Source organism: Hordeum vulgare, chromosome 7H (assembly GCF_904849725.1).
Source record: "Hordeum vulgare subsp. vulgare chromosome 7H, MorexV3_pseudomolecules_assembly, whole genome shotgun sequence".
In the NCBI taxonomy this organism is placed as follows: Eukaryota; Viridiplantae; Streptophyta; class Magnoliopsida; order Poales; family Poaceae; genus Hordeum; species Hordeum vulgare.
The window spans coordinates 507,842,146-507,861,139 of record NC_058524.1 but is presented as its reverse complement, the minus strand read 5'-3'; the positions used below and the strand labels follow the sequence as shown (position 1 = coordinate 507,861,139).

General features: G+C 45.1%; 1 protein-coding gene across 2 annotated transcripts; it reads left to right on the top strand.

The window, feature by feature from the left end:
• Positions 1-15,262: 15,262 nt before the first annotated feature.
• On the top strand, positions 15,263-18,711 carry LOC123407407 (zinc transporter 10-like). Of its 2 annotated transcripts, XR_006612596.1 has the most exons (6): positions 15,263-15,435; positions 15,588-15,642; positions 15,760-16,478; positions 17,230-17,379; positions 17,495-17,877; positions 18,309-18,711. XR_006612596.1 is itself a non-coding variant. In XM_045100532.1 (5 exons), the coding sequence occupies exons 1-5, from the start codon at positions 15,421-15,423 to the stop codon at positions 17,798-17,800; spliced, it is 1,245 nt and encodes a 414-aa protein (XP_044956467.1). In that variant the 5' UTR covers positions 15,264-15,420; the 3' UTR covers positions 17,801-18,711. The 2 variants fall into 2 exon arrangements, 1 of the variants encoding a protein (XP_044956467.1); XM_045100532.1 differs by having other exon boundaries at positions 15,264-15,435; positions 17,495-18,711.
• The last annotated feature ends 283 nt before the right edge of the window (positions 18,712-18,994 follow it).

The following is an 18,994-nucleotide window of genomic DNA, read 5'->3' as shown; positions in this document are numbered from 1 at the left end:
TCAGCATTCATGGGTCCACTTGGACTAGGAGTGCGATGGGTGCTAAAAGTTTTGAGATCCTCAACAACTTGTATAGTAGCAATGGTAGTGTGTAGGATGGGTCTTAATTCTCCCTTCCTCCTTTTTTTCTCTAGCCCATCTCTCTTTAAGTTTGGCTAGCATTCTTATGTTCTCATTAATTTGTACTTGGATAGCATTCATGGGTGTGGTTTTCCTTTCCTCAAGTGGGGAAGTTCTAATTTTAAGCATCTCTACATCATGAGCTATGTTGTACACCTTCAAAGAGAGACTATCTAATTTTTCTAGTTTCTCTTCTACACTCTTGTTGAAGGATTTTTGAGAAGTGATACAATCTTTAATCATGCTCTCTAATTAACAAGTGGAGTTTTTGGTGCTAGGATAATTGTTATTGTTCCCATAGTGCTTGGATGGGAACGTCTAGGATTGCTACCAAAAATAGTCCTATAAGCATTGTTGTTGAAGTTGTTCCTAGAAATAAAATTAACATCCACTTGCTCTCTTTCTTGGGCAACCAAAGAATTTAAAGGAACATCATGAGGATCAATAGGAGCTTGCTTAGTAACTAGGGTCATGATCATGTCAACCTTATCATTAAGGGAGGAATCTCCTCAAGAGAGTTTACCTTCCTACCTGTTGGACCTCTGTCGGTGTGCCATTGAGAATAATTTGCCATCATCTCATCCAATAGCTTTGTGGCAGCACCAAGTGTAGTTGACATAAAGGTTCCTCCCACGGCCAAGTCTAACAGATTCCGCGAGGCAAAGTTCAATCCTGCATAGAAAGTTTGGATAACCATCCAAGTAGTCAAACCATGTGTAGGGCAATTCTTAACAAGAGATTTCATACGTTCCCAAGCTTGAGCAACATGTTCATTATCCAGTTGCCTAAAATTCATAATATTACTCCTCAACTGGATAATCTTAGCATGGAGGTAATACTTCCCAATAAAAGCATATTTGCACTTATCCCAAGAATCTATGCTATTCCTAGGCAAAGATTGAAGCCACACTTTGGCTCCTCCTCTCAAGGAGAAAGGGAAAAGCTTAAGTTTAACAATATCACCATCTACTTCTTTATATTTTTGCATATCACAGAGCTCAACAAAATTGTTCAAGTGCAAGGCAGCATCATCTCCAGCACCGGAGAATTGATCTTTCATAACAAGGTTCAGTAAAGCAGGTTTAATCTCATAGGACGTGGCTCCACTGGCGGGAGCAACAATAGGAGTGCAGATAAAGTCATTGTTGTTGTGACTAGTGCAGTCACACAACTTGGTGTTCTCAGTGGAATTCATAGCAGCGGCAACAAGCAAGAGCAAAGCAACTATTTTTTTGTGGTTTTTGGTATAGGACTCTAAAGCAAAAACTAGAAAGCAAACTAACAAGACTAAAAAGCAAAGATAAAAGATAGTGTGAAACACCCCTATCTTGAAGAGTGGAGTCCCCGGCAACGGCGCCAGAAATTCGCTTGATGACGAGATGATGTATATACTTCTCGCCCCTCGTTGGATACCCCAAGTGGAAGGTGGAGATGTAGTCAGCAGCAAATTTCCCTCACACAGAGACTGTAAGGTTTATCAAACCAATAGGACTCCTAGGATCAACAAGTAGGTGTGTCCCACCCCTGTCAAGCAGAAAACATGGACCTGCACACACAACAAATAACTTTGCTCCCAACGAGTACATAGAGGTTGTCAATCCCTCCGGCCTTGTAGTTTGCAAATGATCAAAACACAAGCGGGAAGGTAATAGTGATTGCAAGAGAAAAGTAAATGAAAGCGATAAATGATGGAGGTGTAAACAATGATGGTGATATGGATCGGAGTCACACGATGTTCACTAGTGATGTCTCTCTCCCAAAAGACGATAAACAACTATGCTAGGGTAAACAAATCAAAGTTGGGCAATTGACAGAATTATGATCGCACCACGATGCTAATTATGCTCCTTGATAGTTAGAGGTTCAATAGTAATGGGCAATACGCCAAGACAAGTAGATCGTTTATTCATCAGCATCTACTTACTAATCATCCACCTTGAGATATCTATCTAGAACATCTCTCCGGTATTAAGTTGCGAGTCCCACCCAAAGTGTAAACTCAAAGCAATGGACAACTACATTAACGAACTATGTGTAAGGTAAACAATCCTTGCAACCGTGGTCACAAGCACCATTGTTCTCTCCCTAGTGGCAACAAGCACATCCCCTAGTCGCATGTTTGTGTCACTCAAGCTAGACATCGAGGGGCCCGAACCCACAATCATGCATAACGCTCCCTCTTGGAGTTACGATCTACTACTTGGCCAAAGCAATAAAAAGCAACGGAGAACATGCAAGAATCACTAAGGAACATAATTAAAAGTATAATCAAATATATAACTCGTAACAATCTGAACATAATCTCATAATCCATCGGATCCCAACAAACCGAGCATAGCAAAAGAAAGAGGATTACATAGATGCCTTGATCATGTAGGGCAACTCACAAGGACTAACCATTGAAGCACAAGATTGGAGAGAAGACATCACATAGCTACTGGTCATGGACTCATGGTCCAAGGAGGACTACTCACAGCACGTCCGTGAAGCGTCCATGGCGGTGGACAAGCTCCTAGAGGTCAATCCTCCCTCCCGCGGGGTGCCGGGAAGAGGTCTCGTGACGCTCCCGATCTTGGAAGCACTGCGGCGGCGGAACGATGGTGAAATTCGCGATTCCAGAAAGTCTGCGAGGGTTTCCTCACGGATCTCTAAAATATAGGCCAAAGGAGGGCACCAGAGGAGGTGGGACCCACCCAGGCGACCTCCTAGCGCGACCTAGGGCCTGGTCGCGCCAGCAGGCCGCCTAGGAGGCCCCTGGACCCCCTCTGGCCCTCCTTCGGTGATCCTGAAGCTTCTGTTTCGCTGATTTTTTTATGTATTTTTCTGGATTTTTCGGGCTTCGGAAATTTGGTAAAAGCCCGTGCAAAAAATACATCAGCAGATAGAAATTGGCACTGGGTGCACTGAGCGAGTAGGTTATTCCAAATATGTGTAAAATGATATAAAAGTGTAGCAAAACATATAACATTGTTACCCAAAAGATCATGGAACAAGCAGAAATTATAGATATGTTTGGGACGTATCACGTACTAACCCTCACCTCGCTCTTTATCTCGCATATGCAAAGGATACGGTATGCAAGGCACCTCCTCTTCGGTTGTGAGCGAGTCTAGGGGTCATGGGTGTGTCTAATGCATATGTCCATGGCTGCGCTTGACACTGCCCTCCTTTCAAGGGCATGCATCTTTTTTTAACTCTGTTATCTTTTCCCAAGTATTTATTACCTTGCCTATACTTGTACATATATGATTTTTTTGCTGCTAAGTACCCAATTTAGTGTGTTATATTAAACCTGAGAACACTTGCCTAAGTTTATAAGATGTGACATGTGATAGTCCAAGCCTTCCAGTCTTGAGCCGCAACCTCGTAGGTAAGCCAACATCATCCATCTTTCCTCAGCCTCTTCATCTTTTATTCTTCGGATTTTTCTTGTAATAATCTACCATTCTCATGGGTGTTTCTTTCTGGCTTGCTGCTCTTTGTATGCTGGTGCTACTGCTTCATATTGTGCTTCTCTAGTTGTTTGAATGCTTCTGATGCTACCCTGCTACTACTTGCTTGAATAGGTGTGTACTTGTACTGGTGGTGGTGTTTCTTGTATGCTTCTACTACTCATGCTTGTGATTCTGTTGATTCAATGCTTATGCTCGTGTTGTTGTTTTTTAAAGGCTTATGTTGTTGTTGTTTAAATGCTTATGCTACTGTTGTTTTGCTATTGATTCAATGCTTAGGTAGCAATAAGCAAAATAAACTTCTTTACTGTTTCATGTTTTTGTATTGTCTTCCAATTATGCCTCGTCTTATAATATTCTTTATTATTTGTGTTTGATGTGTTTTGCAAGATGGATGCAACTTGCAATGACATGACATTATGTAAGACGATGTTCGGATTTGGAAGAGGAAGACGATGAAGCATGGTGGTTATATATCAATTTGCCTCGTGTTTTGGTTAGATGACGAAAAAAGGCCGAATTGTTGGGCGAAACCCATGTAGCTAACCAAAACTAATATGAAAAATATATATTAAAAGGGATTAATTATTGGTCTCGACCCATATAGATGGCCGAGCTGGACCGTGTTGATTCTAATCTACGACCAATTCATTTGTCAAAATTTTGCCACGTCATCTTGCCACGTTGGATCTGACGTGATGTGGGCAGATTGCGAGTGGCCAAAACAATTGATTGTAAATCTATAGAGTTTTATTTTGCTCGTAACCGTCTATGAGCATTTCACAATAAATGTCGTTAACTTTCATTAAAGATGGTCAGCTTTTGACCAACTATTTTTGGTCACAAATGGAAAATAATGACCATTCACTGACCAATATTGATGGTTACAAGTTGACATATTTATTTTAGTGCTTAGCTAAATTAGGTCTAAATCATTGAAGATGTACAAATTATCGGTATAACATATGACACACGACAGGACACACCAACATCATCATCGTATTTTCCCATTGTGCACATCGACAACTTCGGCTTCACCACTAGAAAGTGCACACCGTACTTGAATCGGAACTAACACTTTATACATTTTGGTCTTCTTATTGATGCAAATAAATTTTGGCAGGGACTAGGCACTGTACATGGCTTTGTCACTAGAAGGTGGACACCGTATTTGGATGGAAACTAATGCTTTCCCCATTTTGGTATTCTTACTACTACCAATAAATTTTGGCACGGACTAAGTAGTGCGCATCGTACTTGGATTGGAAGTAATCATTTCCCCCTTTTGGTATTTTTACTGCTCCTAGTAAATTTTGGCAATTTTGGGAGGGACTAGGCATTGATCGGTAGATAGGATACTCCATCAATGGGTTGAAAAGTTTATCTTAGTAATCACCACCATATCTCATGTATTGGCATAGTATATTTGACATAACTATCGAAGGACATCTACAATCATAACTTCAAGAATGTACCTATGCATCGGCGAAACATGGTGCAAAATAGGGTTGACAATCAAAGTGATGCACTAACAGTGATTCACATGTGTCCCTCCAGTGGTGTAGCTGCAGGATGGACCATGGACCATCCTATAAATCGACCAATACTTTTCTATAGTTGTAAATAAAACTAGGCAAGCCACAATGTACGTTCAAGTCCAAAGGCAACAAACTTCGTATATGTGGATGGAACCCCCTAAGATAGAATGGTAGTTCCCGCTCTTTGAGCGATAACAATTTTGGGAACTGACATCCGTTCTACGGCTCCATGGCATGAAGTTGATGCTTGCCTACTAACAATCATGTGTATGCCTACTAGCGTGCTGAGGAAGGAACTCCACCAACTTGTCAGCTTTGCAATTGAAACTATGATTTCCATCTTCTTCAATTCAAAGATTAAAACTCGAAATTGATAAATTGTACTAAATGATTAACGATTATTATTGCTTCATTCAAATTGACGATTGATAATTTTTTATTGTAGAATTGTTGGGAAATTAAAATTATTAATATGTTTTTTGGTAAATTATATACTGGTATGTAGTGGCTGACCTAGATGGTATTTGTCGAGATAGGTCCAAAGGTATAATATGAATGTTTGAGGAGGGTAAATGCTCATTACCCCCATATATGCCCTCCCATAAAAATATCATAAATTGGTTCAAAGTTGTGTGTGTGTGGGGGGGGGGGGGTTCCTCAGGTTAATAGATAGCTCTGCCTCTTCTATTATGTTGTGGTTTTGGTGTAAACATTTTCTAAATGTCAATTGGACCACCCTGACTAGATATCTTGGCTATGACAGGTGTGTGCCTTCAACTTGATGACTTGAAGAAGGTTTTAGCGCATTGGTATGTGTGTGTTGACTCGTAGACCGAGGTAGGAAGTTCACTAATTTATCATCTCTCCAATTCAAAGTTTGATTTCCATCTTTTTCAATTCAAAGAAAGATTTTTCCTTCAAAGTTTGAATATTTAATTGTGAGTGCCAATTGAAACTTAGAATTGATAAATTAAATGACTGATTAATGAATACTATGAGTTCATTCGAACTGACAATTGATAATAAACTTTTTGTTCTTGTTAGATTGTTACAAAAATCAAACTTACTTATAAATTGTATAATAGTATGTGTTTGAGGTGGGAGGGGGAAGGCTAATTTTTCCTATAAAATCCCTCACACAAAAATACCATAAATTGATGCAAAGTTGGGTGTGAGGGCAGTGGTCACGTCAGGTAAACGCATAGCTCTCCCTCTGCTAGTATGTTGTGGTGTGGTGTATTTTTTAACATCAATTGGGCCACCCTGACCAGAAATCTTGCCTACGACACACTGTCCCTCCATTGAACTTGGGCTAAGAGTAACAAACATATCTTATGGCAAATATCAACAACGTCATTTAGTTATTATATAAGTAAAACCACAAGCATCAGGTGACTCCGAAAATCCATAGCTAACCACGAGATCATTTTCTTTCGAGTGAGAAATAAATTGAAACAAAATGGTAAAGAAAATAAATAAACTAATTTTTTTAAAAGTTTATCAAGTTATGTATGTGCGTGCAAAAATTCATGACAAATGACATTGGACCGAGGGAGCTCGGTGAAGAAAAACAAAATCAATGCTCCAAATTGAACCTTTCTCAAAACTCCTATTTTTATATTTTTTGTCCAGATCTCCTGTGATGCTGTATTTCCACAAAATTTTGCACACAACTATAAAAAATCTTTGGTGATTTGTTTTCAATTTTGTTTGATGTTTTTGCTATATCTCTTGATTTTATTTTTCATCTACAGGAGCATATGCTCGCGTGCACCGAAACACTGTCCTCGACATATTTAGATGCTCGAGGTGACTCACCTAATATTCTTTAAATTATTGATGAATATTTTTGTACACATGAGCTTGTAGTGCACCCGATGCGATTCATCCCAATTGAAATATTTAAATGTTTGTAAGAAACCTGAATGAAAGAAAAAACTTGGACTTAGTCTTCTATCAAGTACTCCATGTCATAGACTGATAACACATGTCGAGATACAAACTAGATGAATTCAATACTAAGTAGTTCCCGGTGCAAGTTAGTCTTTGAATAACACATGTTAAATTCATCACATCGGCATTAGATGTTCTCAAAAATATGAAGAGAGAAAACCTTGGACTTACTCTTATATCATTTTTGCATAACAAGAAGAATATATTTTTAGAAGAAACTTACTCTTATATCTAGTATCTTCCAAAGCCACCATCACTATTGATATTTTTTGTGCTTTTGTTTTGAGTTATCTTTCAAATGTGGACATGAAATTTTGTAACACTGTTCATTGCCTACTCTATACTTTTAGCTTGTCTTAAATTTCACTATTCATGAGGATCTAATCAAGTGTTTGACTACATATTATTATAGCATGCACGTCCACTACATTCTTTTTTACTCCCTCCGTTCCTAAATATAAGTCTTTTAAGAGATTTCACTAAAAGTCTATATACGTAGCAAAATGAATGAATCTACACTCTAAAATATATCTATATACATCCGTATGCAGTGTACTAATGGAATCTCTAGAAAGACTTATATTTAGGAACGGAGGGAGTACCTCTCAAATAGCTTTAAAAAGGCTTTTATATATTACTCACTAGAGGTACAACGTTGCTTCATACAATTTTGCAGGAAAGATGGAACGGAGTTAATCCAAAGGTACCTACACCTAGACTCACTAGCCTACTTATCGCACCTACGAGCAGCTTCATTAGCTTCACGCGCAACCTAAGATAACACAAAGGTAGCAAAGACCCCACTTTGCTCCTTGATTTCATGGCATATGCAAGCAATATTAGCGGTGTCATAGTTTGACAAGTTTCACATATTGACCACCTCAAGGGCGAGGGTGCCACACATTATATGAAATTGTGGGTGCTTTACCGCATAAATATAGTTACTCTCTATGTTTTGTTAGTTGTTGTGTTACTACTTTGTGGAACCAAATCGACTCTAGATTGGGGCAATCATGACTTTTTATCATTAGCTACCTCTTAGAATATTTGAAGGTTTGAATGTAGTTATATTTGCGGTTTGGTGAATTTTGGTGGGGACTAAAAGCAACCCTAGCAGAGTCGTCATATGTATCTTCCTTCATAATAACCGATAATATGAAGACTAATAAGGCAAAGGATACTTCACTAGAGTCACGATCCCTTCACACTTCGTACTGTTTAGAGGACGGGGTGGGTGGGGTGGGGGTGCCTTGTGCACTCAAACTGAACTGTTGTGGTGTCACTGAAGCTTGAACGGCCTCTTCCCCTTGCTTCCTACTATGGTTTCCTTCATTTCAACGGCTTTGCGGACCGCATAACTCCAATGGGCAAAAAAATACCAACGACATGACATATGCCAAAAGGGAGAGAGTATGTCTTATTATTTCACATTTTAAAAAGAACTTATTAAGGTGTCAACTAGGTTTGGTTCATTGTTTTCTCTACAAGTAGCTAGTGGAAAAAAATATTCTTCCTCCAAACTACTAAACTAATCTAGCCATATATGATCTGTCACTTTGTGTGATTCAGAAGTGAAGTGTCATCTAATCCTCATCGAGAGTTGAAAGACAAGGTCAGATGTGTAGCATATATTTTTTGGTTTTGCTAAAACTGTTGGAAATATGCCCTAGAGGCAATAATAAATTAGTTATTTTATATTTCATTGTTCATGATAATCGTTTATTATCCATGCTAAAATTGTATTGATTGGAAACTCAAATACATGTGTGGATACATAGACAACACACTGTCTCTAGTGAGCCTCTAGTTGACTAGCTCGTTGATCAAAGATGGTCAAGGTTTCCTGGCCATGGGCAAGTGTTGTCACTTGATAACGGGATCACATCATTAGGAGAATGATGTGATGGACAAGACCCAAACTATAAACGTAGCATATGATCGTGTCAGTTTATTGCTACTATTTTCTGCATGTCAATGTATTTGTTCCTATGACCATGAGATCATGCAACTCCCGGACACCGGAGGAATACCTTGTGTGTATCAAATGTCGCAACGTAACTGGGTGACTATAAATGTGCTCTACAGGTATCTCTGAAGGTGTCTGTTGGGTTGGCATGGGTCAAGATTGGGATTTGTCACTCCGTGTGACGGAGAGGTATCTCGGGGTCCACTCGGTAATACAACATCACAACAAGCCTTGCAAGCAATGTGACTAAGGAGTTAGTTACGAGATCTTGTATTACGAAACGAGTAAAGATACTTGCTGGTAACGAGATTGAACTAGGTATAGAGATACCGACGATCGAAGGGAACATCATACGGGATTAACTGAATCCTTGACATAGAGGTTCAACCGATAGAGATCTTCGTCGAATATGTAGGAGCCAATATGGACATCCAGGTCCCGCTATTGGTTATTGACCGGGGAGTGTCTCAGGTCATGTCTACATAGTTCTCGAACCCGCAGGGTCTGCACACTTGAGGTTCGGTGATGTTTCGATATAGTTGAGTTATATGTGTTAGTGACCGAAGGTTGTTCGGAGTCCGGATGAGATCCAAGACATCATGAGGAGTTCTGGAATGGTCCGGAAATGAAGATTGATATATAGGAAGTCCTGTTTTGGTCACCGGAAAAGTTTCGGGATCATCATAGTGTACCGGGAGTGCCGAGAGGGTGCCGGGGGACCACCGGGAGGGGTGTGACGACCCAAGAGGCTCATGGGTATGAGAGGAGGCGGATCAGCCCTTGGTGGGCTGGCCTAAGTCTCTCTCAAGGGCCCATGCGAAAAGAATAAAGGAAAAAAGGCAAAAAGGCCAAATTAGGAAGGAGTCCTAATAGGATTCCACCTCCCTTATGGGAGGTGGCTTCCTCCCTTATGGGTTCGGCCGAAGTGCCTTGGTTTGGAGGCCAAGGATGCCTCCTCTCCTCCTATATATACTAGAGGTTTAGGGCTTTTTGAGACACAACTTTGCCACGTGCTGCCTTCTCCTTTAGTTCGTAGTTCTTCCTCTAGACCGGTTTTATGCGGAGCTCGGGCGGACCCCTGCAGGAATAAGATCACCACCACCACCGAAGCGTCGTCACGCTGCCGGGGAACTCATCTACGTCCCCATCTCTCTTGCTGGATCAAGAAGGCGGAGATCGTCATCGGGTTGTACGTGTGTGGAACGCGGAGGTGCCATCAGTTCGGCACTTGATCGGGACGGATCGTGGAACAGATCGTGAGACGGTTCGTGGGACGGATCGTGGGACGGTTCGTGGGACGGATCGTGAAGACGTACCACTACATCAACCGCGTTTATTAACGCTTCCTCTTAGCGATCTACCAGGATATGTGCATCCGATCTCCCTCTCGTAGATGATTATCACCATGATAGGTCTTCGTGTGCGTAGGACTTTTTTTGTTTCCCATGCGACGTTCCCTAAAAAAAACATACGTAGACATGAGATAAGTATTGCACATCTCATTCATATATTATTGATCTTACGTGAAGATTCCTGTAGGTATTTTATTTTTCTTTTTATGCTTGATTTAATCATTTAGATGTGCAATAACTATATTTTTATTTACTGTTATATTATTACGAAGAAGGCAATCGGTGGCAGTGATCCCACTACATTATCTTCTCCATAGTTCATGAGGGTATACACTATTGACATCTCTTAGTATTTTCTTGTTAATTTCTATTCATTAGAGGGCAAAAACACAAATATCTATCCAACGGACAGTGAAACTAATTTAATTACTCCTTCCCATCCATATTTGTTACCGCTAATTTAGTACTAATTTTTACTTGAGCTTAGTCACCTGTGTATGCATACTTTTCTTGAAAGCATCTACATCCGGATTTTGCAAATCGAACCCCTCAAACGCGCGTCCGCGAACACTAATCAGGCACTTCCTAAATCTGTGCCTTCACATCCGTGTATCTTATATCTGGCATCCTATATCCATACAAATTCATGTAACGTAATAGGTAGATCGAACATATAAACTAATATCAAACGTCCATAATTCACATAAACATCAATGAAAGACCAACAAAAGGGCATAATTCACACACTTCAACGATCTGACACATTCTAACTACATACTAATAGTATATTATGTAAGAGGAGAGGGCGAGCTTCACCACTTCCTGGACGGGCCTTTGCCCTTCCGGTCGCCGACGATGTTGTAGCCGTTTGCAGTAGGAGGTTGGTCTACGTCGGAGACGTTGGGATCAGCCCCGTCGGAGGAGGAGGAATCAAAGATGACAATGTAGCCTTGCAAGCGTCAAACGATGCGATCTTGCTTGTGCTTGAGCTTGGCCACCCTTGCCGCCTCCACCGCTACCTCCGCCGCCTCCCGCTTGCATTGCTCAATGTCGAGCCAGAGCTATTCGGCGTTGATCCTCCGAAGCTACCACGTGTCTGTCACCATTGTGGTTAGTGACCGACGGTACACCCAACTGAGATGATGCTCCTCCTCGTCGGGCACCGACATCACGCGGTGGAATCGGGCAGACTACGCAGCCTCGTCAGACCCACCCCCTCTCCCTGACCTCTGCCTCTCACGACGGGTGGTGCGTGCCTCCGGCTCCGGAGTCTGCATCCGCGGCGCCGGCAGAGCGGGAACTAGAACCAACAGCTGCCCGTGTGGAGCAGCGGAGGAGGTGGAGGAGGCCGTCGGGCGGGCAGAGCAGATTGCGCAGGCCTCGCACATCCACGTGCGAGACGGAAAGGGCCGGTGTCGACGCTATGCCGATGGGCTACACAAGGCGTCGCTCCTGAGCCGAAGCTGCCACCCGTATCGATCCATGAGCGCTCCAGCGCCAGCTCCTCCTCGTCTCCCGACCCGCCGTCAGAGTGGCTGCCGGTGCTGGACATGCTCGGCGATGCTAACGGATTGGGGAAGTAGGAAAGTTGGGCAGCGGAGCAGAGTGAAACGAGTTAGGGTTTGCACCGGAGGAGGATTTTGTGGGGTCGAGGTGTCCAGCGATGGGTCGGGATGACGTGGTGGAAACGCTAGGACGCGCCCGGGCCGCCTCATATCCGTACTATTTAGGAATTGAATATAAGGGATGACGGTTAGCCCGAATGTTTGTCCGTGGTTTGGGTGTTCCAGTTGGGTCGGTCATTAACCGGACGACCTGTCAGGCGTTTCAGAACGGGTATGAGGGTCCGGTTGTAGATGCCTAGAGTGTGGTGTATTTCAGAGAATCTACTACCACTAAAAAAGGAAGAGAAGGCACATCCAACTAGACATATTAACCGTGTGATTAGTAATCTAATGGTTGTAAAGGGCACTAAAGAAACAATGTTAATGAAACGGTATTGCAATTAGCGATGTGCGTCCCGAGTCCCGATCCACGTCTCCCGCTGCGCCTCGCTCCAACGGAAACCACCCACTCCGCCCCACCCATTTCTCCCGTGCCCACTCACCCGACCGTAGCCGCCCCTTGCTCGCCCCTCCCCCCCTCCGACGACCCTGCCCACGCTAGCGGCGCGAACATGGCGCGCCACCGCGGTGCCTCCCTGTGTGTTCGCCTTAGGGAAATATGGTGTACCTTTATTTTAGAATAAAGTAGTCTCACCTGAAGGTTCCCTATTTGTTTAGATATAAACTCCAATTACATTCTTCAAATATGGTGTGCAGCTATTTGGAGTGAACATAAATGAGACGTCCGCTCAAGAGCTATATATTTTAGTTGTTCTCTGTATCCCACCATACATCTGAACTATTTTTCATAATTGGCCTGGAATAGGGATAACTGTTAATGACCAAAACATAGAGCAACTCCAATGGGGCGATCCATTTCGTCCGCCGCCGTCCGTTTGGATCCACGCGGACACAAAAGGCGGCCCAACGCGCCGATCCAAACGGGCGCGCGTCCGTTTTTCGTCCGCGGACGACCCATTCCCGGTCCATTTTTGAGCCGGATTTGCGTCGGTGCGGACGCGCGGACGCTCGCCTTCTCCGCCCCCGGGCCCGCTGGTCGGTGGCACATTGGCCTCCCCCATCTAACCCTCGCCCGCCTCCTTCGTCGTCGACGTCGCCGCCCATTTTTGCCGGCGACTCTTCCAACTAGCGGTGCCTCCACACCCGCCCAGCAACGCTGCCCACTCCCACGTCGCCCGCCGCCGGGGATCCGACTGCTTCCCACCCCCGCGCCCCCACCACACCGGCACGCTCGTCGGACGCCGGCCCACTCATCGGCCGCCGGCAGGGTAGCTAGCTGGTCCGTGCGCGCCGCGACTCCCTACGCCGGTCGTCTCCTTCGTCGACGCCCGCAAGCTGTTCGACAGTTTGCCAAGGTAGAAAATGGACTCCGTCGACGACTTCTTTTTTCACAATTTCCTTTGCGACTTCGACGATTCGTCGTCCGATGACGAGGAGGAGATATTGGCTGCCGTGTTGGTCCATCACCACCTCAACAGCCAGATCGTTGTTCCGTGGCTCCATTCCGGGCCACCTTCCGGCGTTGAATCGCAACCGAGAGAGCGGGCATTTCCTTCTTTGGAAGGACTACTTTGATACAACAAACCCGTTGTTCAAATATCAAATATTCCGCCGCCGTTTCCATATGAGTAGGCATCTGTTCAACCGTATTAGAGAGGGGGTCGTCGGCTATGATGACTATTTCTAGTGCAAAGAGGATGCCGTTGGTCGGGGGTGGGTGACGCCTGAGGCTTAGGCGTCACACTGCCTGGGGGTGGGGCCCTCCCTGCCACGTGGTCGGGGGTGTGGCGCCTAACCCCTAGGCGTCACACAGTACAGTGTGGCGCCGAGGTGTCGGGCGCCACACAAAAGGGTCAGGCCGGTGAATTATTTCTCCCGAGGGATCAATCCGTGAGTTCTTTCGTCCCAGGGGTCATTTTTGTTAATTTTGGCCATGTGTTGCCGCTACATTTTCTATTGCTGGAGGCATCGCAAGTTCCAGAGCTGCCACAGTGAAGGGTACAAGTGCTCCAATTACAGCCGGTACTTCCCAGTTCTGAAAAACTATTGCCGAAGATGGAGGTGCCAATGGCTGCAAGCTCTCTAGGCATGTGAGCTCTCTCTCCCTGCCAAATAATTTTGGAATAGTAATCTCTATTTAGGGTCTATAATAAAGCATATAACAAGGTGCGATGTTTGGTTCAACGAATTGAAATTGGTAATTACAACACCTACTATGGACAAATATGTTCAGTCTTAATCCGAGTATAATTCCTTTTGTATTATACAACATTTGTAACCATATTTATTGTTTCTCTTATGTTAGTACTATTTCTTTTATTTCATTATTAATATATTTGTCCCTACGATTATTAATTATTTGCCAATCAATAATACGTGCATTGCACGGGCACACTTAATAGATAAAGCAGATCAATATGTCATCATTGTAATTTGTAAATTATTTCTTCAACCACTAAATAAACTAGATGCGAATGAGTTAATAGTTGGTGATATACTAAATTTACCAACAAACATACTATTGGAGATATTCTGACCCCTTTCTCGATTTTGTCTTGTGTGAATTTAAAGTCAGCATGAGCATCGATCTTTTTGTTTCAGCATTTTATCTTTATTATTGGTTAAAAGCAGAGTGATTGTATTAAAATTTGAGGTGATTAAGTGGGACCGCTTACTCGTATTATACAAGTGGGACCGCCGAGAACTAGCAGAGCCTGAGACTTTGCTGGGAATTCCTGAGAGGCTTCACGTGTAAAAACCGGGCGAGTGTACCTTTCGTCGGAAAGAACTAGTAGAACGCAACACAACTCCTTCCAATAGATTATTGATTTATTGTGTGTGAGATTCGTAGACAATGCATGTAGAGCCAAGGCGGGATCGCAGTTGGCAATCCGGGCGTAGATCATGCCGCCCACAACGACCGTCCGGCGGCACAGGCACGGGCGCGAGCCGCTCGCCATAGTGTCGACACCGTCGTACCTCCACGTCCACTTGCCCGCGTCCACCGTAACAAAATGCCGGCCCACGCGAACCACTGATAACGGCCCCCACGCACGCCACCCCGCAAGCCTGACCGCTCCCCTCCGCGGCGACCCACTGACGACAGGGCCCGCGTGACCCACTGCCCCGCACGCCCTACCGGGCCCATCCGCCGGGGCCCGTGCGATCCCAACCGACGACGGCGGCGGCGTGGGGGGATGACGACACCCTCTCCGTGGTGGTGGTGGCCCCGCGCGCCGATGTGGCGACGCATGTGTCTGCTCCCCCGCCGCATGCAGGCGCGCCGCGCGGTGATAAATTGGTTTTAATTTCATTCCTCGATTCCGATCGAACAATCCGTCGACTGTCGCGTGGAGAGTGGAGACCTGCGGGCGGAGCAGGATCGGATTGTCATTCTATTTCTCCGCGGCTGCCATGGCGTTCATCGAGGTGAGCGCCTTCCTTCCCCCCCTTGTCCGTGGACTGCTGGCTCGCTAGCTTCTTGATTCCCTCGTTGACAAGCACACAGCGCTGAATTGCGAGGCGGAATTCGTTTGCTTTTGGTGATGATCATTCGGTTATTCTGATTCTTGTAATGGCAGGAGATGGAGTCGTACTACGTCCCCTATCTCCGCGCCCACCTACACCAATTCGCAGGTACGAACACAGACATGATGATTAAGGGGCTATTTATGGTTATTTCCTCGCTAAACCCATCATGGGAGCTCGTGATTCTGACGCGGCGGGGCACCGCTTGGTCGTCGGCGATGGCAGCGTCCGTCTCCACGGCGAGCTGCGAGGAGGGGGCGGGCGACGACGAGGAGTGCCGCGACGAGGCGGCCGCGCTCAGGCTCAAGATGGTGGCCGTCGCCGCCATCCTCATCGCCGGCGCGGTCGGCGTCGCCATCCCGCTCGTCGGCCGGAGGCGTCGCCGCGGCAGCGGCGGCGAGGGCGCGTCCTCCGGCGGCGGGACTTTCGTGCTCGCCAAGGCGTTCGCGGCGGGGGTGATCCTCGCCACGGGGTTCGTGCACATGATGCACGACGCGGAGGAGAAGTTCGCGGACCCGTGCCTCCCGGCCACGCCGTGGCGCCGGTTCCCCTTCCCGGGCTTCATCGCCATGCTCGCCGCGCTGGGGACGCTCGTCATGGAGTTCGTCGGCACCCGCTTCTACGAGCGCAGGCACGGCGAGGAGGCCGCCGCCGCCGCGGCCACTGCTGACGACACCACTGCGCTGCTCGAGGACGGCACACTCGCAGGGATTGCTGCCGCCGCGGTGAGCGGAGACGACGAGAAGCAGGACGCCATGCATATCGTGGGCATGCGAGCGCACGCGGCCGCGCACCAGCACAGCCATGCGCATGGACATGACGCGTGCGATGGAGGAGCCGTGTACGACGCCCACGCCCACGCCCACGCCCACGGCCATGGCCACGACCATGGGCATGGGAGCGAGGAGAGGCCGTCCCAAGCTCATCATGTGGTTGTCTCGCAGGTACATGCAATTTAATATTGTTACCAGTTCTTAAGGCAACGAACTTTTAGTTAAACACAAGTCACATCTTTTATGCGTTGAATGAAAAATTCAGAATCGAATAATATTGCAAGTCAATCTCCCAACGAAAAAGCCAGTGATCCAAAGATCAGACAACTTGAAATTCACAAAACCTAGAATTATTAGAGCATCTCCAACAGCAGCAAAAAAATATCGCGTCCAATAAAATTTTTAGGGCGTCATTGTAGCATTTTTAAAACACGGGGACCATAGTATCTCCAACAGACGCTCGCTAGTGGGCGTTCAATCCAGCCCAATCCAGCGACCCCACCGGCAGCAACACAGAGTTTGCTGCGCGCGCAAGCTGGCGCACCAAATATGCCGCGCGCAATAGCGCTTTTCAACGCGCGCCTAATTTTTTTTAGCGCGCGCACTGTTTTGCAACGTCTGTTGGAGCTGTTCGGCGCCCAAAAAACGAATCTTTTAGCGCACGGATCACTTTTTGGGCGCCTGTTGGAGATGCTCTTACTACCTTTGTATGCAGGTTAGCTATGTAAACACACCCCCTCCGTCCCATAATATAAGATCTTTTTCAGGCCAGCGAAATTTCCTTTGCGTTATATCTGAAAAATGTTGTACAAGTGCACATATCTATGAGTAAAACTATTCGAAATGTGCTACCGTGATAGATGTTTTTAGTTTGGAAATCTGCAAAGCATGCTAAATAGTGATTTTCTGTATTGTTGGCAAGATTCTGGAAATGGGGATTGTATCACATTCCGTGATCATCGGGCTATCCTTGGGCGTTTCGCAGAGCCCGTGTACCATTAAGCCTCTTGTTGCTGCCCTCTCCTTCCACCAGTTCTTCGAGGGTTTTGCCTTGGGTGGCTGCATTTCCGAGGTTAATATCCACTTCATTTCTGCACTATGGTTAACAGTTCCTCACTCGAAGTTAGCACTCATGTGCCTTGATGTTAATTGCATCAATTCATCACATTCTGTATGAACAAATGCAGGCTCAGTTCAAGAGTTTCTCGGCGCTCCTGATGGCTTTCTTCTTTGCTATCACAACACCAGTTGGGATCACTGTCGGGGCGGGGATCGCGTCGTTCTACAACGCCAACAGCCCCAGGGCATTGGTAGTGGAGGGTATTCTGGATTCAGTTTCATCTGGTATACTGATCTATATGGCATTAGTGGACCTCATTGCTGCTGATTTCCTTAGCCGGAAGATGAGCTGCAATCCGAGGCTGCAAGTGTGCTCATACGTTGCCTTGTTTGTTGGGGCTATTGCCATGTCATCACTTGCTATCTGGGCTTAGTGCCAGTGAGGATTCTTGAAGAGTGGGGTCTAGGCGTTCAATGCACTACGACCTGTTGCCTAGCTACCGGTAACTGAGTAAGATGGAAGGCCTTTTCTTTCTCTGTCCATTCTTTTGTTTGTTCTTCTCATGGTGCTGGGCCGTGTAATGTCCAAAGAAAAGGAAGTCCCTCTTTGGGGTACATTGTTGCGGTAAAGAATTGGGACAAGTTAGTTAGGTAATAAAGAGTTTTTGAGTCCCAACAGTCTTTGCAAATGTACAGTCCATCCTCGGTGTTAGATAAGCGGACTTGTCTGTTCTCAAGTATAATCTTACACATACATCAATGTGGATCTCCTGAAAGTTGCTTCAACTGTTCGAATACAATGGCATGTGCTGTTTGAAATGAGGATGGTTATGAACTCACGCCCGACTCTTTTGCCGCACCTGTTAGAACTATTTTGGTTGTATATATGGAATGAAGGTTACTGATCTTGCCCAACTTAGGCTGTGTTTGGTTGAGCTGCAGATTCTAAAAAAGCTGCCGTAGAAAAGCTGTTGTGGAGAAGCTGCTGTGGAAAAGCTGGAAGCTGAGAAGTTGGGATACCCCAGCTTTGAAATTTACACTAGGAAGAAGCTACAGATTCTCAAAAGCTGCTTTTAACATTTACCCCTTTGGTTAGCTTTTAGCTTTTCAAAGCAGAAGTTGGTAAAAAAAGCTGAACCAAACACAGCCTTAAATACCAATCATATGAACAGCGATATGATGCAGCAGAAATTCTTTATCCTTTATCCTTTTTGTAACTGAAGCAGTTTGCTGATACTGTTGTTGCTGGGCTGCAGATTCATTTGTAAACCACAATTAATAATGTCGACATACAGCTCATTCATCTAGCTATGTCTCTACTTATAATAATGTAGATTTTTCCTGATGACTTGAGATGAACCAACTTTGGTAGATTCTACTGCAGTATATATCTTATATTTGGGTTATGTATTTATCAAGTTCCAGTAAGTTGTCCATGCTTGCACTGAACAACACATGTGTATTGTATCATTTATTTGTTTTCCCTCTCGAACAAAAATGTGTATTGTATGATTGGTGCTGTTTCCTATACAGTATAATATCCAGATATTCCCTGTTGTTGGCATTACACATACTGTTGACAAATGTAAGATGATCTGAGGGTTTTACCTAGAGTGCATCTGTATGGT